The sequence below is a fragment of the Artemia sp. Qi Xiang Cuo genome, chromosome 16 (genome assembly GCF_049724085.1).
Source record: "Artemia sp. Qi Xiang Cuo chromosome 16, ASM4972408v1, whole genome shotgun sequence".
Taxonomy (NCBI): Eukaryota; Metazoa; Arthropoda; class Branchiopoda; order Anostraca; family Artemiidae; genus Artemia; species Artemia sp. Qi Xiang Cuo.
Window position 1 is genome coordinate 26,866,171 of NC_142809.1, and position 16,524 is coordinate 26,882,694.

General features: G+C 35.1%; 1 protein-coding gene across 3 annotated transcripts in view; it reads left to right on the top strand.

Annotated features, from left to right (window-relative positions):
* The window catches only part of LTV1 (LTV1 ribosome biogenesis factor), a 151,245-nt gene that overhangs the window by 19,010 nt on the left and 115,711 nt on the right, over nt 1–16,524 (top strand). For 2 of the 3 annotated variants that reach the window (XM_089102503.1, XM_089102505.1), the window contains exons 4-5: nt 10,087–10,313; nt 16,205–16,415. In XM_089102503.1, coding sequence (XP_088958629.1) covers nt 10,087–10,313; nt 16,205–16,415 — 438 coding nt within the window. The remainder of the gene's footprint in view (nt 1–10,086; nt 10,314–16,204; nt 16,416–16,524) is intronic. The other variant, XM_089102504.1, reaches the window with a different exon arrangement.

Consider the following 16,524-nt stretch of genomic DNA (forward strand, 5'->3'; position numbering starts at 1 on the left):
TAACGTTATAAAAGAGAAAACGTTTCAGTTTTTTTATTATTTATTTTTTTAATAAAGCACAAATCACGCTCTTATTTGTGGCAATTTCAATTCGTTTTAAGCTTAACTTGAGTATTCATAGTAATTTGTGTTCATTTTGGGTCTCATGTATTAATATATTGTGGTTTCTATTCGTTTTGCGTCTGAACTATTACTTGACATGATTTCTACTCGTTTTTGGTTTAATGTAGCCCTTTATTTTTCTTTGAAAAATTCAAATGTCGGAATTTTTTTATATTAATTTCTTTTTGTTATGTATTGACACTGTTTCTTTATTGGTTGATAAAAATAATATTTGTAAAGTTTTTTTTTTTTGGTTTTTCTGTTTAAGAATAAAGATCATGGCTTGCTGTTTATATTTTGGACAGAATTTTGCTGCAAGTTTTAATATAGTTTTGCCATAGAATTTTGGGTAGATGGGGAGAAGGAGCATAGCTCAAATGATTGGATTCAAAATCTGCATAATGTTTGCCCTTTTATAGGGTTGATGCCATTCTCACCCCCTTATTGTTACAGCTTTGATTATAGACGAATATTATTCAACCAGCTTACTATAAAAATGTTATTGTGTTATATTTTTTAGCGACTTTTTTCAAACAGTTCGTGGTAACAAATTGTAACAAAAAAAAATTTGGAATTTTTTGCCAGAAGATAGATAGATAACGGATGCTTGTTAATTATTTTTTTTTTCCAAGGGTGATCGTATCGATCCAGAGGTCCTAGAATACCGGTAAAAGGCTCATTTGAATGGAAATTAAAAGTTCTAGTGCTTTTTTATGTGACCAAACGAAACGGAGGGAAACTAGGATCCTCCCACGCCCTTTTTTCTCAAAATCTTCCGATCAGAATTTTGAGATAGCCATTTGGTTCAGCATAGTTGAAAGGCCAATTAACTATGCCTTTGGAGATATCATGACCCCCAACAGCCCCTGGGGAAAGGTCATTAAGTTATAAAATTTGCCCATTGTTTACGTATAGTATTTTTTATTGGGAAGTATGCATATATTTTACGGGTTAGGGAAGGGGGAATTTTCTGCTGGTGGAATTTTCTGCGGGGAGAATTTTTAATAGGGAGAGAAGTTTCCGGGGAACGAATTTTTCAGGGAAAGCTTTGCACAATAAGAATCGGCCATAAATCGTTTGAGTATGTAGTCTTATGCCTTACTTTATTTTCACCGACTCAATTTCACGCGTGGAGACGTCAAGGGTTATATTCCGTGGATAAACTATTCCAAGGATTGAACCGTATAAAGAACTTACCCGTGAGGATGAGAGATTTTTCCTTGAAAGTTTAGCCAGATTTCCCAGCATTGCTTAAAAAACGATCAGAAATTAAATAAAAAATAAGTTTTTTCAACTGAAAGTAAGGAGCACAGAAGTTATTATGAAGTTATAAACAGAAGTTATTATGTACATGACGGTGTTGCTCCTCCTCAACATCTCGCTCTTTACGCTAAAGTTTGATTTCTGTCCCAATTCTTTAAACGACTCCTGAAACACCATGTCCGTTTAATTATAACAATAAGAAGCTTCTTTTTAAAGTACTAACAAACTTTAGTGTAAAGATCGAGGTGTTAAGGAGGGACTTTCATTTGAAAAAGCTTGTTTTTTGTATTTAATGTTTAAGAAATGCATTTGAAGGTCATTTATTTAAAACAGTTCTGATTTGTTGTTTAGAAAATAAAAACAGGACGTCAAGTATCAATGCAACCAGATTTGTTTTTGGTGAAGTTTCCCTTGGTTCTGAGACTTTAATGAGTGTGTCTTCATAGCCTGAAATTTTAAGCAGATCAGCATAAAATCATACTATATGGCACTGAGAATCAATACGATTTTATTTTACTCCTAGGTTCATCTCAGTTCCCCCAAGTCATAATTTAAGATTCAATATCCCCTCGAAATTTCACTGGATCCCCTGTACCGTTAATTTACACGTTAGCCGTACTTGACATATTGCAGATGAGCCCTGGATGCAAATAATGTCTTTTCATTTAGTTCAATGTCCTCTTTAACTTATCATGGAAATTTCAATTGAATACCCTTAGCCGTTCCTGAGATATTACTGATACGTCATTTTGGCAACCTGGATGCAGATAGTGTATTTTTATTTAGTTAAAAATCTCCCTCAACATTCCTGAACAACGCGATATCGTTAGTCGTTCCTGAGATATTCTTTATATGTTATTTTGACAACCTGGATGCACATAATGTCTTCTGATTTAGTTTAATATCCCCCATAGCATCCCTTGAAATTTTCAACTTAATAGTGTTTACCGTTTCTGAGATATTGCAAATATGCCCCTCTGACAACCTGGATGCACATAGTGCCTTTGATTTAGGTCAACATTCCCTGAAAGTTTCAATTTAATAGCCTAAGATATTTCTGTGACATTGCAGATGCTTCTTTTTGACAATATGGATGCACCTACTGTTTTTTTTTTATTCACTCTAACATCCTCCTCAGCATTCCCTGAAATTTAACGTAATACCGTAAGTCGTTCCAGATATATTTCAGATGCGACATTTTAACAACCTAAATGCACATGATGTCTTTGGTTTTCGTTCAACATTGTACTCAACTTTCCTGAATGGCTCAGCTTAGTACCCTTAGCTGTTACTGAGATATTGCAGTTAGGCCTTTCTTTTGCAACGTGAATGCACATAGTGTCTTTTAATTTAATTCAAAATTACCCCCAAGATACTCTGAAAGTTTTGGCTTAATAAAATTGGCCGTTCTTCAGATATTGTTGATACTTTTGACAACCCTTATGCCCTAAGTGTCTTTTGGTTAAGTTCATTAATATCCCCCTCAACATATCCCGTAACTCTCAAATAAACACCTTTAGATGCCCCTGTGATATTGCAGATGCACCGCATTTGAAAACCTGGATGCAAATAGTGTCTATTGGTTTAATTCAACACGCCCCTCAAGATTCCTTGAAAGTTGCTTTTCCATACCCCCAACTGTTTAGCTATAGAACATCGTTGAACATTGCTGTCGAGCATTGAACTAATCAAATTGAACCGTTATTATTTGATATCTGGCTTAAATGCCTTAATTTCTTTAAGCTCAGTTTTTAATTGACAGGCATTATTAGCAATAACGCTAATAGTATTGGTTAAAACAGCATTATTGATCTATGGCTCAGTCAATAGTAATCTGATGTTGGAACATAGAATGTACCCTGCGTTTAATATTGTTATTCATGTCACTGAAATTTTGGCATCAGTAATTGATAGTGTATTTTTGGATTTACCTCTCCAATTTGGTAGTGTTTTTTTAAAGGATGTGTCTAATCATCCTTTAAAATAAAGGATTTTGGTATATGGTGATTGGCCCTCGCGTTCTTAATCCTGTGTTTCTGCTTGATCAAATAGGCCTTTATATGATTTAGGTAGTTTATTAAAATTTAAAGATACGCTAGGATATATTAATCTTTAGTACCTAAGTCATTAGAATAATGTTAATTAAAAGTTTGAGGCTTGGTATTCTACTCTACTATTTGAATGTCGTATGTCTATCACAGTATAGGCTAAGATTTTATTATCAACAAGTTGTCAGTTCGTAGTAATGGCTTAGTTATTAAGAGATTATATAAGGATTGCAGTAATACGTTAGTTCAAAGAAAGGGACAAAAATTCTTTTAATGATTACAGGCCTTTTTTACTTTTACTAGCTATTTGAAGGATAATTATAAAGCTTATTAATAATATGGAAGGTTTCAGGAAAATACAGATTTTTTTAGCTCTTGTCAGTTTGGTTTAAGAAAGGGTCGTTCGACGGAGCAGGCTCTTTTACGACTTACTTCTTTTGTTACTTTTGCTTTAGGTAAGGGAAGATAAGGTGGATTATTAACCAAAATACTAAACGCTAGCAGAGGTTAGGAATGTGAGAAAGTTGCATCTTTATTTTTAGGTATAAGTAAAGTGTTTGAGTTTGCTTGATCTTAAATTCAAAAATCTTTCAGTTGTTGAATTTGATGATATTTTTTTCTATATTCGAATAAATATTATTCATTTTATGGTTCCCTCGTGTAATATTGAATGGACAGACGTATTGCATGTGTATAATGGTGTTCCTCAAGGGTCGATTTTGGGTCCATTGTTTTTTCTGGTATAAATAAATGGCCTTTGAAGTATAGCTAGTATCGTTTCTTCAAATATCATTAACAATATTAATAAGACTAGGGCGATGTTGCCATGTTTTGCTGATAACTCTCATTTGACTTTTGCTGCCTGAACTGAAGTTGAATTGTTAGCCATTATGTGCCACAATATTAAGTGTATTGAAAAGTGAACGTGGTTAAACAAATCGAAATTGAAACTGTTTTATGATTAATAGAGGAAGTATAAATTATTATCCTTGGATACGGGACATAAATATTAACTATCAGCGATAGTTAACATTAAACGTAGTGCTAACATTAGGTATCTGAGTTATCTGGGAGATATTTTTGACGAATCACTGAGTTTCAAAGATCATTCTGGAAGGCCTGTTTAAATTCAAAAGGCAGATGACTAATGACTTCCTCCTTCTCAAGCAGCGTTTTCCCGATGTGGAAAGGTACACTTTATTGACGTGTAAGGGGATATATCCATAAGATTACTATACCTCTATATAAGTAGCAAATTAGCTATGAATGTTGGTACTATTAACAAACCCTAGAACATGTTTCCTCGTAATATACTGAGAATGTTGTATTTCTCTATAGTACATGTTGTTGTTTCTCTTGGTCATGCCACTTTTGTAAGTCACCTTAACTCTTCTTTGGGTTATGCAGAATACAGGCGTTGTTACAGGTGATAGACTTAATTTATCACTAGGGTATCATTACCATGAACTTCATATACTAGCTTATTAGGAAATTTGTAAATTTTGCAATGCTTTATTTATGTATAATCGTCATCAAGAATTATACCCTGTGTTTATTTTTTTTTTTTGCTTTTCAACCGTTCATCATCTCTTCATGATCATGAAACTCGAAATTTCTCATTTGATACGCATACCATTGGTTATAACTACTCGATTAAAATTTAGTATTTGGTATGTTGGGCCTTTAATTCAGGAAGATTTACCAAATGAGAAGATTTTGTTGTTTCCTAACGGGATTCTTTAAATTGTTGAAACTGCATTGTTTTGAAGTTTTTGAATCGGGTGTGTTGTTCTCAGCTCGTCCCCTGAGAGCGGTTTTGTCGTAACTAAGGTTTTCAAAATTCCGAGAAAAACGACTTTAAAAATTTCACCTTTGCTGGAACTTACACGGTACAACCGATTTTCTTCGCAAATACATAAAAAAGAGAAAAAATAACAAGGAAGGTCTCCCCAATATGAGATGGAAAAGGTAAAGTTTTCATTGTCAAAACTTGAAATGAAATACAGATACGACAATACGCCCTTAACGAAATGGGAGTAAACATAGATACGATAAAACGGTGTGGGCTGCCTATTCTTTTCACCATAAAGATACGACAAACGAGTTCTGATGCAGCAATACTATTTGAAAAAGTATAAAAATTACAAAAAACGTCAGAAACGTCTATTTTTTGTTGAGTTTCTTTGCCGGCAGCCGTTTTGCTTCAGTGGAATTCTCCTCTGGAGAGGGATCTCGCGTAGACGGAGAGGCTTCCAAACGTTCAGCATCCTCCCTGGCCTTGTAGTACTGTTCAATCTTGGTTTCAAAATACTCCTTCTCTTGGTTGGGGATGAACTTCAAGAGATACTTGACATCTTTGATTTTCGCCTCAGGTAGATCAATCTTTTTGCCATAAAGTTTGGGCAAAACAAGACGTTCAACAACACGGACAGCCGAAGTGTTGGGACACTTTTTAACCGAAGTACATTCTTGTGATATAGTAGCCATATGCAAGTCTCCAGAGAAGGAGGCTTTGAACCAAATTCTCTTAGCGTTATCCTGACGGAACTCAAGTTGTTTACCTTTGAATACGGTACCAACGAGTACTTGTACAGCTTTGCTGGCTTTTGAAAGTCAAAGAACTTTGACTGGGTCATTTGCAGGACATTAAATGGATGTATCCTTCTTACTTTCAGTAACTTCATCATCAGATCTAGTGGGGATAACAAATCAAGATGCTTTAGCCCCCGCTCAATAGTGCTATGTACAGCATCAACCTCCTGTATACTGGAATGACCTGGTTCATAATACTTCATAACCACTTGTTCTAAGTGCGGAAATTTTCTTAGAACATCTTGGATGGCGAAGCTTATAATTGAGTTTTGGTTCTGGGACACGCAGGAGTCCGACCAAGTAATTAACTGGCAGATATCAGGGTAAGTATCAAGGACTTTTTTCCAGTATGGCCACTAGTCCACTAGCTATTTCGTTTGCTCCACGCCCAGCCTCAAACTCGGACCAAATTCAACAGTATACCTCATTGATTTTCTCTCCAGTCGTTCTCTGGAATGAAAGAATTGCCGTGAGGTTGAATGTAGTTATCTTCCTTTTACAGAAAAAGAAGAAACATTACCCCGAGCAGCGGAAAAAACATTCTCCAGATTAAAACAAAGTAGGGGAATAGATAGGTTTGACCTTTCCACGTCACGTTCCATCTTGGTCTCAATTTTACTTTTCACATTAGCCTCATACTTGTCTTTTACTTCCTGATCCATTTCAATTCGGTTTTCTTCACTTACACGTTTTTCCTCGCATACATCACATCGATCTGTTTTCGGAATATGAAATGACAAATTAAACTGCGTGTTGAAGATATCACGATACTTGAACTCACTAACATCATTTCTTGCTAGTTCTCTGCAGTATTCCTGATGCAGTTCATACATTTTGCGAATGTTTAGATTTGCCTCCAAGAATTTTCTGGTAGACTTGGCTCGAGTATAATGCGATTCAACGCACGGGAAAGATTCAATATGCTTTTTCACAAGTTCAATGTCCTCGTGACTAGTTTTGCTTCGAGGTACCTGTACTGCCTTTGGATTTGGCACTCCTGTTGTAGCAACATTTGAATGTGCATAGTAAACTCTTCTCTCTGAAATATCAAGAGTAGCCAAATAAAATGTCTTGCAAATCCGGACTGTTTTCGTGTTAACGACAAAATAATATCACAGTGTGCAACTCCTGCGCGTCTCCGCTTTCTTCTTGGTTTTAGTCTTGGTTGGAACGGTCTTAGTTGTTTTCAAGTAAAACATTTTCTTCATATCCTTACTTAGTCTCCAGAAATCATCAAAAATCTTTTGTCTCTCTTCAGAGGCAATAGCCTGACTGCTATTATAATGACAATCCTTATTACAAACAACATCCTTCACTTTCTTCTCTGGTTGTTAGGATTCATATATACAGTACCAGAGTTTACTGCCGCCTTGATCTTTGTCTTAATCCAGTTCTTCCGATCTGAAATTCGTTTTCTGATCTTTTTACGTGAATTAGGATGATCCACTGTATTGCTTTGAGTATTTAGACCTGGCTCGGTTGTTTCTTGTACAGGTTCAGTATTATTGGGAATCTCGAGGTGCTCCTGATTTTCTGCTGCCACTGAACCTGTTATGGCACTTGAACTAGAACCACAGCCAACACTGACATTAACCTCTGAAAAGAGATCATAATCCACATTTTCTTGAAGAGCCTCAGCTACTTCCTGATCAGATTCTCGGAAATTTAGTTCTGAAAGGCTGCTTGCATTTAGTTCAGGTCGATAGAGAGGATCACTGCCTTTTTCTGAATCAGAAGATAGATCTTCCTCGCTAGAAAAAGCAAACAAAAAACTATAGCTTAAGTCTTGAGTACGCCAGTCAGAAAAGTTCAAGGAGGCACATTTGTGCCTTTTTAAAGAGGCGACCCACCACAATGTTAAGCGATTTTCGGTCCTAGCGGTCGCAGAGAGACGGTGGTGATTGCATTTTGTAGCCTAAGCTCAAACTAAGAAACATGCAAAATTTCACCCCCCCCGCTCCGACTTTATCTTCATGGGGGAAAGTGGGCCGGAAGTTTCGACCTTCTCACCACAACCCCCCTTTAACGTTGTCCGATCAAGCTGAAATTTAGAGGATCAGCTTTCCTAGGGCCTGGGAGCTTATCCTCAAAATTTCAGCTCAATCCGATCACTCCTTCCGTTTTCCAAAAACCAAATATAGCCACTTAATTTTCATCAAGTTATTTTTTTTTATCTGACACGCCTAGAGGCCACAGTTGGCAACGGCGGGTGAATGAGGACTCATTCGAAGCTGAATTTGACCTGTTAGGGCCTTTTGATATTTTCAAACCGAAAAAATTATCCCCCGAATTTACATTTATGAAAAACCTCGTTTTCCTATAAGAGCCCTTATTAATTTTTGAAATTCCTAAAAGCATAGTATTTCATTATTAAATTAGATCAAAATAGTCCTCTTAACCTGACAAGACCGACTGCAAGCTTTCAGTTGTACCTCCTAATCCCTGTACGTTTTAAGGTTTGAACTTGTGACTCAGCCTCTTTAACTCTTTAGAAAACGGAGTTTTTTTCAAATAATACTCCACAGGGGCGGATCCAGCCTTCCAATCTAGGGGGGGGGATCTCGACAAAGAGGGAGGGTGTGTACAGAAATTTTCGGTACTTTTTAAACACATCTTTCGATCTTTTTCAAAGCTTACAGATTCTATCTCTTAAAATCCCTAAAAACAATATTAAAAGTGGAGTTTATAGTCCGTCTAGGGGAGGGGGGGGGATCTTCATAATATTGTAATTGCAACACACAGTAAAGGAGAAGCACTCAAAGATCATTTCTGTAGTTAGATGTTGTCAAGCTCTTATATGTTGTGTGTGGGTCAGATCAATTAGATCTTTAAGGGTGTGTCCAAGTTTGGCAGCTGAAGCTACAGGAAGATCTAGAGTTGTAAATTGCTTAACAGACAGGCTGCTGTATTACAAGGAAACACTACCAAAATATGACCATATCCAAGATTTATTCTGACCACTGATATGCACCAAAAATCATAACAAATCAGGCAGCCTATTAAATAGGCTACCTGATTTGTAGCCCTTATAATATTTTGTTCCAAGAGTATATCAATTTTGATATACTCTTGGAACAAAATATTAGTCAATTCCACAAAAATGAGGTACCTGGATTCCTGTAAATATTGTGGAGCTTGTGCGGATGTTGTAAACAATGTCCGTTTGGGTCTCATTGTGAAACTTTAACCAAATCTTTTCTTCTTCAAAAGTATACGTTGACGGAGTTACGACAAAAATGCCCATATAATTTTCCCATATGAAGTACGAGAAAACCGCTCTTAACAAAACGGAAAAATGTGAGATACAATAAACGAGAAATCTAAATTGGAGCACTTCTAGCTGAGCTACAACAAAATGGCCGACGGAGTCGGATAGAGCAAAAAATTTCACGTTAGATGGCAGTCCTAACTCCACTTCCCGCAAAAGTCGCAGCTACGACAAAACCGCTCTCAGGGGACGAGCTGTCTAAGCTGTTATTATTTAATTTTTTACTTTTTTTTATTTTTCTTTTTCTTTTTTTTTGTGTGTGTGTGTAGTTTGGGTTTTCGGATGCATCTCGTATACGGATATCTTCCTGGGATTGAGTTATTTGTTCTACCGCGTACATTTCTTACATTACCACGAATAGAAAAAAAGATCGGATTATCAAAAGACGTGTCCACATGTTTCTGTATAAACCTGGGAAATATTTGAATCTTGTGGGTTATATTAGGTCAAAAAATGTTTTAAAATTATTTTTAGAGTGATTTATGTATGATAGTTTCGTGTTTTTTATATTATACATTTACGAGTATCAAAAAATAAAGAAAAAAATAACGATAAAACTTTAATTTTTCGGTTATATTTTACTAATTTCTTTTATTGCAAGAATCACAGCGTGTATGTAACAGCCAATAGTTATGCTTGTAGTTGCCAAAGGTGGTGGAAACCCTCAAAAGGATCTTAACACCATCATACTCGAGCTATGTAGGTTGGTTGCCAACCCTTGGTGATCGATTGAATTTTCTCTGCATTGATATGTAGGCAAGTGTCTTGTTCAATATTTTACTTGTTTTACAATTAAAGTTTTTTTCTATTTAGGAAATCAAGCTAAAGCTTCCATCTTCTGTTTTTGAAAGTGATTACCAAGAAGATGTTGGTTTATTGAACAAAGCTGCACCGCAAAGTGGTCCACGGTTGGATTTTGATCCTGACATTGTTGCTGGTCTTGATGATGATTTTGACTATGAAAAGGAAGAAAATATATTACAAGATGACTTTATGAAATTTGCAAATTCGGATTTAAACCTCGATGAAGAAAATGAGAAGTAAAGTTTATTTATTGAAAAAGTTATTGTTAAAGCCGAAACAAAGTTGGAATCAAAGTAAAAGTTGAAATTTAAAGCCAACAACAGTTACAACTTAATTTAAGATTGAAATTTTTCAATTTAAGATTCAACAATTTAAGATTGAAAATTTGAGACTGGAATCCCGTGTTACAACTATCTTTAACGGATCTGATCTTTGCATTGGAAAAACTGAGTTTAAAACTGAGATTTTAATAGAAGCTTCTGTAGAATAGAAGTCAGCTGAAGGATCAGTTAAAGAGTAATATCTGTAACTGATCGTCATGCTAAAAAACATTTGAAAGGAATTTTGAATATTCCTTTAAGGTTTTATTATCCCCGTTCTCTTTTTACTTCTTTTTCCCTCCTTTCTGTTTATTGTATGTATATTTATTTTAACTGTATTTTAACTTTTTTTTTTTTGGAAAAACTGATTTTTAAACTGAGATTTTAACAGAAGCTTCTATAGAATAGAAGTCATATGAAGGATCAGTTAAACAGTAATATCTGTAACCGATTCTTATGCTAAAAACATTTGAAAGGAATTTTCCTTTAAGGTTTTATTATCCCCGTTCTCTTTTTACTTCTTTCTCCCTCATTTCTGTTTGTTGTATGTATATTTATTTTAACTGTATTTTAACCTTTTTTTTTGGAAAAACTGAGTTTTAAACTGATATTTTAACAGAAGCTTCTATAGAATAGAAGTCAGCTGAAGGATCAGTTAAACAGTAATATCTGTAACCGATTCTTATGCTAAAAACATTTGAAAGGAATTTTCCTTTAAGGTTTTATTATCCCCGTTCTCTTTTTACTTCTTTCTCCCTCCTTTTTGTTTATTGTATGTATATTTATTTTAACTGTATTTAAAAATATTAGTTCTTTTAAATATTCTATTGAAATTCTCTGTTTTAAAAGCTTGTTGTTTATTACTATTTTCCTTGAGGTTTATTATTCTCCCCTTCTTTATAAGTTATATTCTTCTCCCTTTGTAACTTGTATTTAAAATACTCGTGTTAGTTCATTTATAATTTGTCAGAATTTTTTACCCTAAAACATCTGCAGTTTCACTTAGTGCTCAGCAGTTTTTTCTAAATGACAATAAAATAACCGAAATTGTGAGCATTGGAATTAATTTTTTCTCATATGAATGATTTTTATGTGTTGGAGTAGAATGACTTTATTCTGAAGCAATCTTTAACTGTCAAATACTTATTATCTGACATATCAAAATATCTTTCAAATATACATTGTTGAAAAATATGTCAAAGAGTTTGTGAAAGCGAATTGTCAATGAAGAATGCTCCATATTATCTATAGTATCTGAAAATTCTAAAAATGGATTTCTAAAATATATATATATATATATGTATCCATCAAAAGAATCTACTTTTCATGGAGATTCCGAATCCATAAAATATATTAAGCTTAGTTATCCAAAAAAGTTACTAGCAAAACCAGACTTTTATGATTTGCTTTTGAATAATTTGTCTGTGCTTTTCAGATCTTTGTTGCTTTTCATAACTGTCAAAATAATCTGATTTTAGTTTAATTTTGCCCATAAAAAAATTACTAGCATAACCAAATTTCCTAATTTGCTTTTGAATAATTTGTTTTTCCTTTTTATATCCTTTTTGCTTCTCATAATTCTCAAAATAATCTAATTTTATGGTGATTCCAATCACGTAGAATGCTTCCAGTTGAAATTTACCCGTAAAAATTACTAGCGTAACCAAAATTTCATAATTTGCTTTTGAAAAATTTGTCTTTGCTTTGCTTTTAATATCTCTTTTTTTCATAATTTTTCAAAATAACCTGATTTCTATGGTGATTCCTATTACGTAGAATGCATTAAGTTTAAAATTATCCATAAAAAATTACTAGCATAACCAAATTTTCATAATTTGCTTTTGAATAATTTGTCCTTGTTTTTGTTTTCATGATTTGTCAAAAGAATCTCTTTTAATAGTGATTCCAAATACGTAAAACGCATTAACCTTTAAGTTACCCATGAAAAATTACCAGCATACGTAAAGTTTAGTAAATTTATGAAAATGAGAGAAATCATAGGCAGTACGCTAGCGCTGCCTAAGTAACGAACGATGTGGGCACAAAGTTTTTTTTTTTTTTTTTTTTGGTTCTCCATACCCGGGCCCTTCGTATCGAAGGAGTCGTCGTATAAACTTCGAAAAGGGCTCTTTCGATTGGAGATTGGAGTGGCTAGTTCCCTTCTTAATAGTCGAAAGTGATTGGACGGCAACTAGCCCCCCCCCCCGCCCCACGCCCAACATTCCCCCAAACACATCCAATAGAAATTTTGAGATAGCCATTTTGTTCAGCATAGTTGATTTTCAGATAAAAAATGTGTTTTTGAGGAGGACACTCCCCCACAACCCTGAGGGCAAAGGTTTTAAGTTATGCCCTGGGGTCATATAAAGTTTTTATAGAAGGAGCTGTCGTAGAAACTTCAAAAGAGGCTCATTCGATTGGAAATTCAAATGGCTAGTACCCTTTTTAATGGTCGAAAGTGATTGGAGAGCAACTAGCCCCCACGCCCATCATTCCTCCAAACACATCCAATCAAAATTTTGAGATAGCCATTTTGTTCAGCGTAGACAATTTCCAGATAGAAAATATGTTTTTGAGGAGGACACTCCCCCACAACCCTCAGGGCAAGGGTTTTAAGTTATGCCTTTGGGGCATATAAGGTTTTTATAGAAGGCGTTGTCGTAGAAACTTCAAAAAATGCTCATTCGATTGGAAATTTAAAGAGCCAGTGCCCTTTTTAATATTCGAAAGTGATTGGAGAGCAACTAGCCCCCCCCCCCCCAACGCCCATCATTCTCCCAAACACATCCAATCAAAATTTTGATATAGCTATTTTGTTCAGCGTAGATGATTTCCAGATAGATAATATGTTTTTGAGGAGGACACTCCCCCACAACCCTCAGGGCAAGAGTTTTAAGTTATGCCACGGGGGCATATACGGTTTTTATAGAAGGCATTGTCGTAGAAACTTCAAAAAAGGCTCATTGGATTGGAAATTCAAAGGGCTAGTGCCCTTTTTAATAGTCGAAAGTGATTGGTGGGTAACTTGCCCCCCCCCCCAAACGCCCATCATTTCTCCAAACAGATCCAATCAAAATTTTGAGATAGCCATTTTGTTAGCGTAGTTGATTTCCAGATAGAAAATACGTTCTTTAGGAGGACACTCCCCCAGAGCCTTCAGGGCAAGGGTTCTAAGTTATGCCCTGGGGGCATATGAGGCTTTTATAGAAGGCGTTGTCGTAGAAACTTCAAAACAGGCTCATTCGATTGGAAATTCAAAGGACTAGTGCCCTTTTTAATAGTCGAAAGTGATAAAATGGCAAATACCCCCCCCCCACGCCCATCATTCCCCCAAATACATCCAATAAAAATTTTGAGATACCCATTTTGTTCAGCGTAGTTGATTTTCACATAGAAAAAATATTTTAAAGGAGGTCACTTCTCCACAAACCTCAGGGCAAGGGTCTTAAGTTATGCCCTCGGGGCTGATAAGGTTTTATAGAAGGCGTTGTCCTAGAAACTTCAAAAGGGCTCATTCGATTGGAAATTTAAATGGCTAGTGCCGTTTTTAATAGTCGAAAGTGATTGGAGGGCCCCTAGCCCCCCCCCACGCCAATCATTCCCCCTAACACATCCAATCAATATTTTTAGATAGCCATTTTATTCAACGTAGTTGAAAGTTTTGGAAATTAGGTCCTTAAGGATGAAAACCCCTCCCCCCACAGGGCAAGGGTTGTAAGTTATGCCCTGGGGGCATATAAAGTTTTTATTGAAAGCGTTGTCGTAGAAACTTCAAAAGGGCTCATTCAATTGGAAATTGAAAGGGATAGTGCCTTTTTTAATAGTTGAAAGTGATTGGATAGCGACTAACACCCCTCTCACGCCCACCATTTTCCCAAACACATCCAATCAAAATTTTGAGATATCCATTTTGTTCAACGTTGTTGAAAGTTCTGGAAATTAGGTCTTTTAGGATGACAATCCCCTCAGAGCCCTCAGTGCAAGGGTTCTAAGTTATGCCCTAGGGGCACATAAGGTTTATATAGAAACTTGTATATGATTTATAGAATAGATTTTAGTCTTCCTCAAATCCAATTTTTATTTACAAGATATTCTACCTATTCATGAGGTAGAAACTTTGCGAGTCGCTGGCTGGACGCTGGTCTTCTTCAGCAGTATCTCAGCAGTATCTAAGGCATCTCAGCAGTATCCCAAGAACGACTGAGTGTATTATGTTCAAACTTTCGGAGCTGCTTCTGTTCTTGAAATTTAACCAAATCAAAATAGCGCCAGTGTATCCAAGCTATCAAAGAAAGTAACTGATTTTTTTGCGAATGGCATCAAGTTTTCCATTTCAGGTCAACTAGAGGAGGTATGAAACTAAATTAAACAGTACTATTTGTGTCCAGATTTTTAAAAGGGTGTATGGTGTTAAAAATTGCTGAAACTTTTTCTCCATCATACAAATAGCAGGCTAAACTATGAAGTCTTAAAAAACGAAAAGATTTAAATTGTTTTTTTCTTTTTCCATTAAAATACTATGTAAATATAAAACGAACAGAAATTAATCAAAAAAAATTTTTCCACAAAATATGTTTATCAAAGAAAAGTAAACAACTCCATTAAACAAAAAATGAGTAAAAATAAAATCAAATAATCTACCAAGCGTGAAACTACCACAAATCAGCATCGATAAATAAATGAAACCCAAAATGAACAGAAATTACTATAAATATTCGAGTCAAACTCAAAACGAGCAGAAATTAACATAAGTTGGGCGCAAAACCTCTATGCCTTCCCAAGGCCAGAACAAAATTTGCACTTTACTGAAAAAAATACAAATAAATGTGCATTGTCAGTTTAATATACATATACTGATATTTAATTATCGAAATGTTAATATTATTTGATTTATTAAAGTTATAAAAGTAAAAACATTTATATTTTTTTCAGTAAAGTGCAAATTATGTTCTGGCCTTGGGAAGGCATAGGGGTTTTGCGCCCAACTTATATTAATTTCTGCTCGCTTTGAGTTTGACTCGATTATTTATTGTAATTTCTGTTCGTTTTGGGTTTCATTTATTTATCGATGCTGATTTGTGGTAGTTTCACCCTTGGTAGATTATTAGATTTTATTTTTGCCCATTTTTTGTTTAATGGAGTTCTTTACTTTTCTTTGAAAAACTTATTTTGTGGAAAAAGTTTTTTAATTAATTCCCCAAAAAGCTGTACGATCTTGATGAAAATCACACCATCAAGTTTAGGATGCTAGAGAACTTGCAGCAGCAGTTGTCTACAAAATGCAAGATTTATTTGTTCTTTTGTTTGTTTCCCTAGGAGCGATTGTGTTGAACCAGTGGCTGCAGAATAGAAAGAGAGAACATTTTTTGAACCGAAATTGAAGGCTATAGTGCTCTTTTTTAAACGTCAGAAGAGAGGCCCAAAGTGGCCCAAAGAGGGCCTGAAAATTCAAAAAATGTTGACTTTGGCACATATTTTCCAACTTCCTTTCGTTCATTTTCGGGGGGGGGGGGATTTACCTCCTAGTCTTCCTTTCGTTTTGAAGAGTATTGTTGGACTAACTCTGCGATATGGATGCTGTGGAATGGAAACTTTCTTCTTATTACAGGAGCGTTTTAAGTATAAAATGCAATATTATGTTTATATGTTCTGTGCATACCTGCATAGCAAGGGGAGGGTTGAGGAGAATCTTCTTAAAGTGAAACTTGTCAAATTAACCCCACTTGAAGAAAGTTAAGTTGAATACCAAAAAAATCGTTTTTCATTGATTTTTGATCACCTGATTTTTTTTTTATATTTAATTATAGTAGCAATGATGATGAATGGGAAGATCAAAATAGTGATGAAAGAACCATTTGTGACAGTGAGCATGCAGGGAGTGGTTGCTTTTCTTTTGATGATGAACACGATCCGTTCAAAGATGAAGAAACTAGAAGTCGGTTTACAAGTTATTCCATGACAAGTAGTGTTCTAAGAAGAAATGACATGCTCACTTTGCTTGATGATAGATTTGAAAAGGTATAATTTTGGTATCTTTCTCCCCTGGTCCAACATTATCTGGTTTCCAAATGTGATTGCTTTTCATAGTTTGAATTTAATAAATTGTGGCTTTAAAACTCAAGGTGGT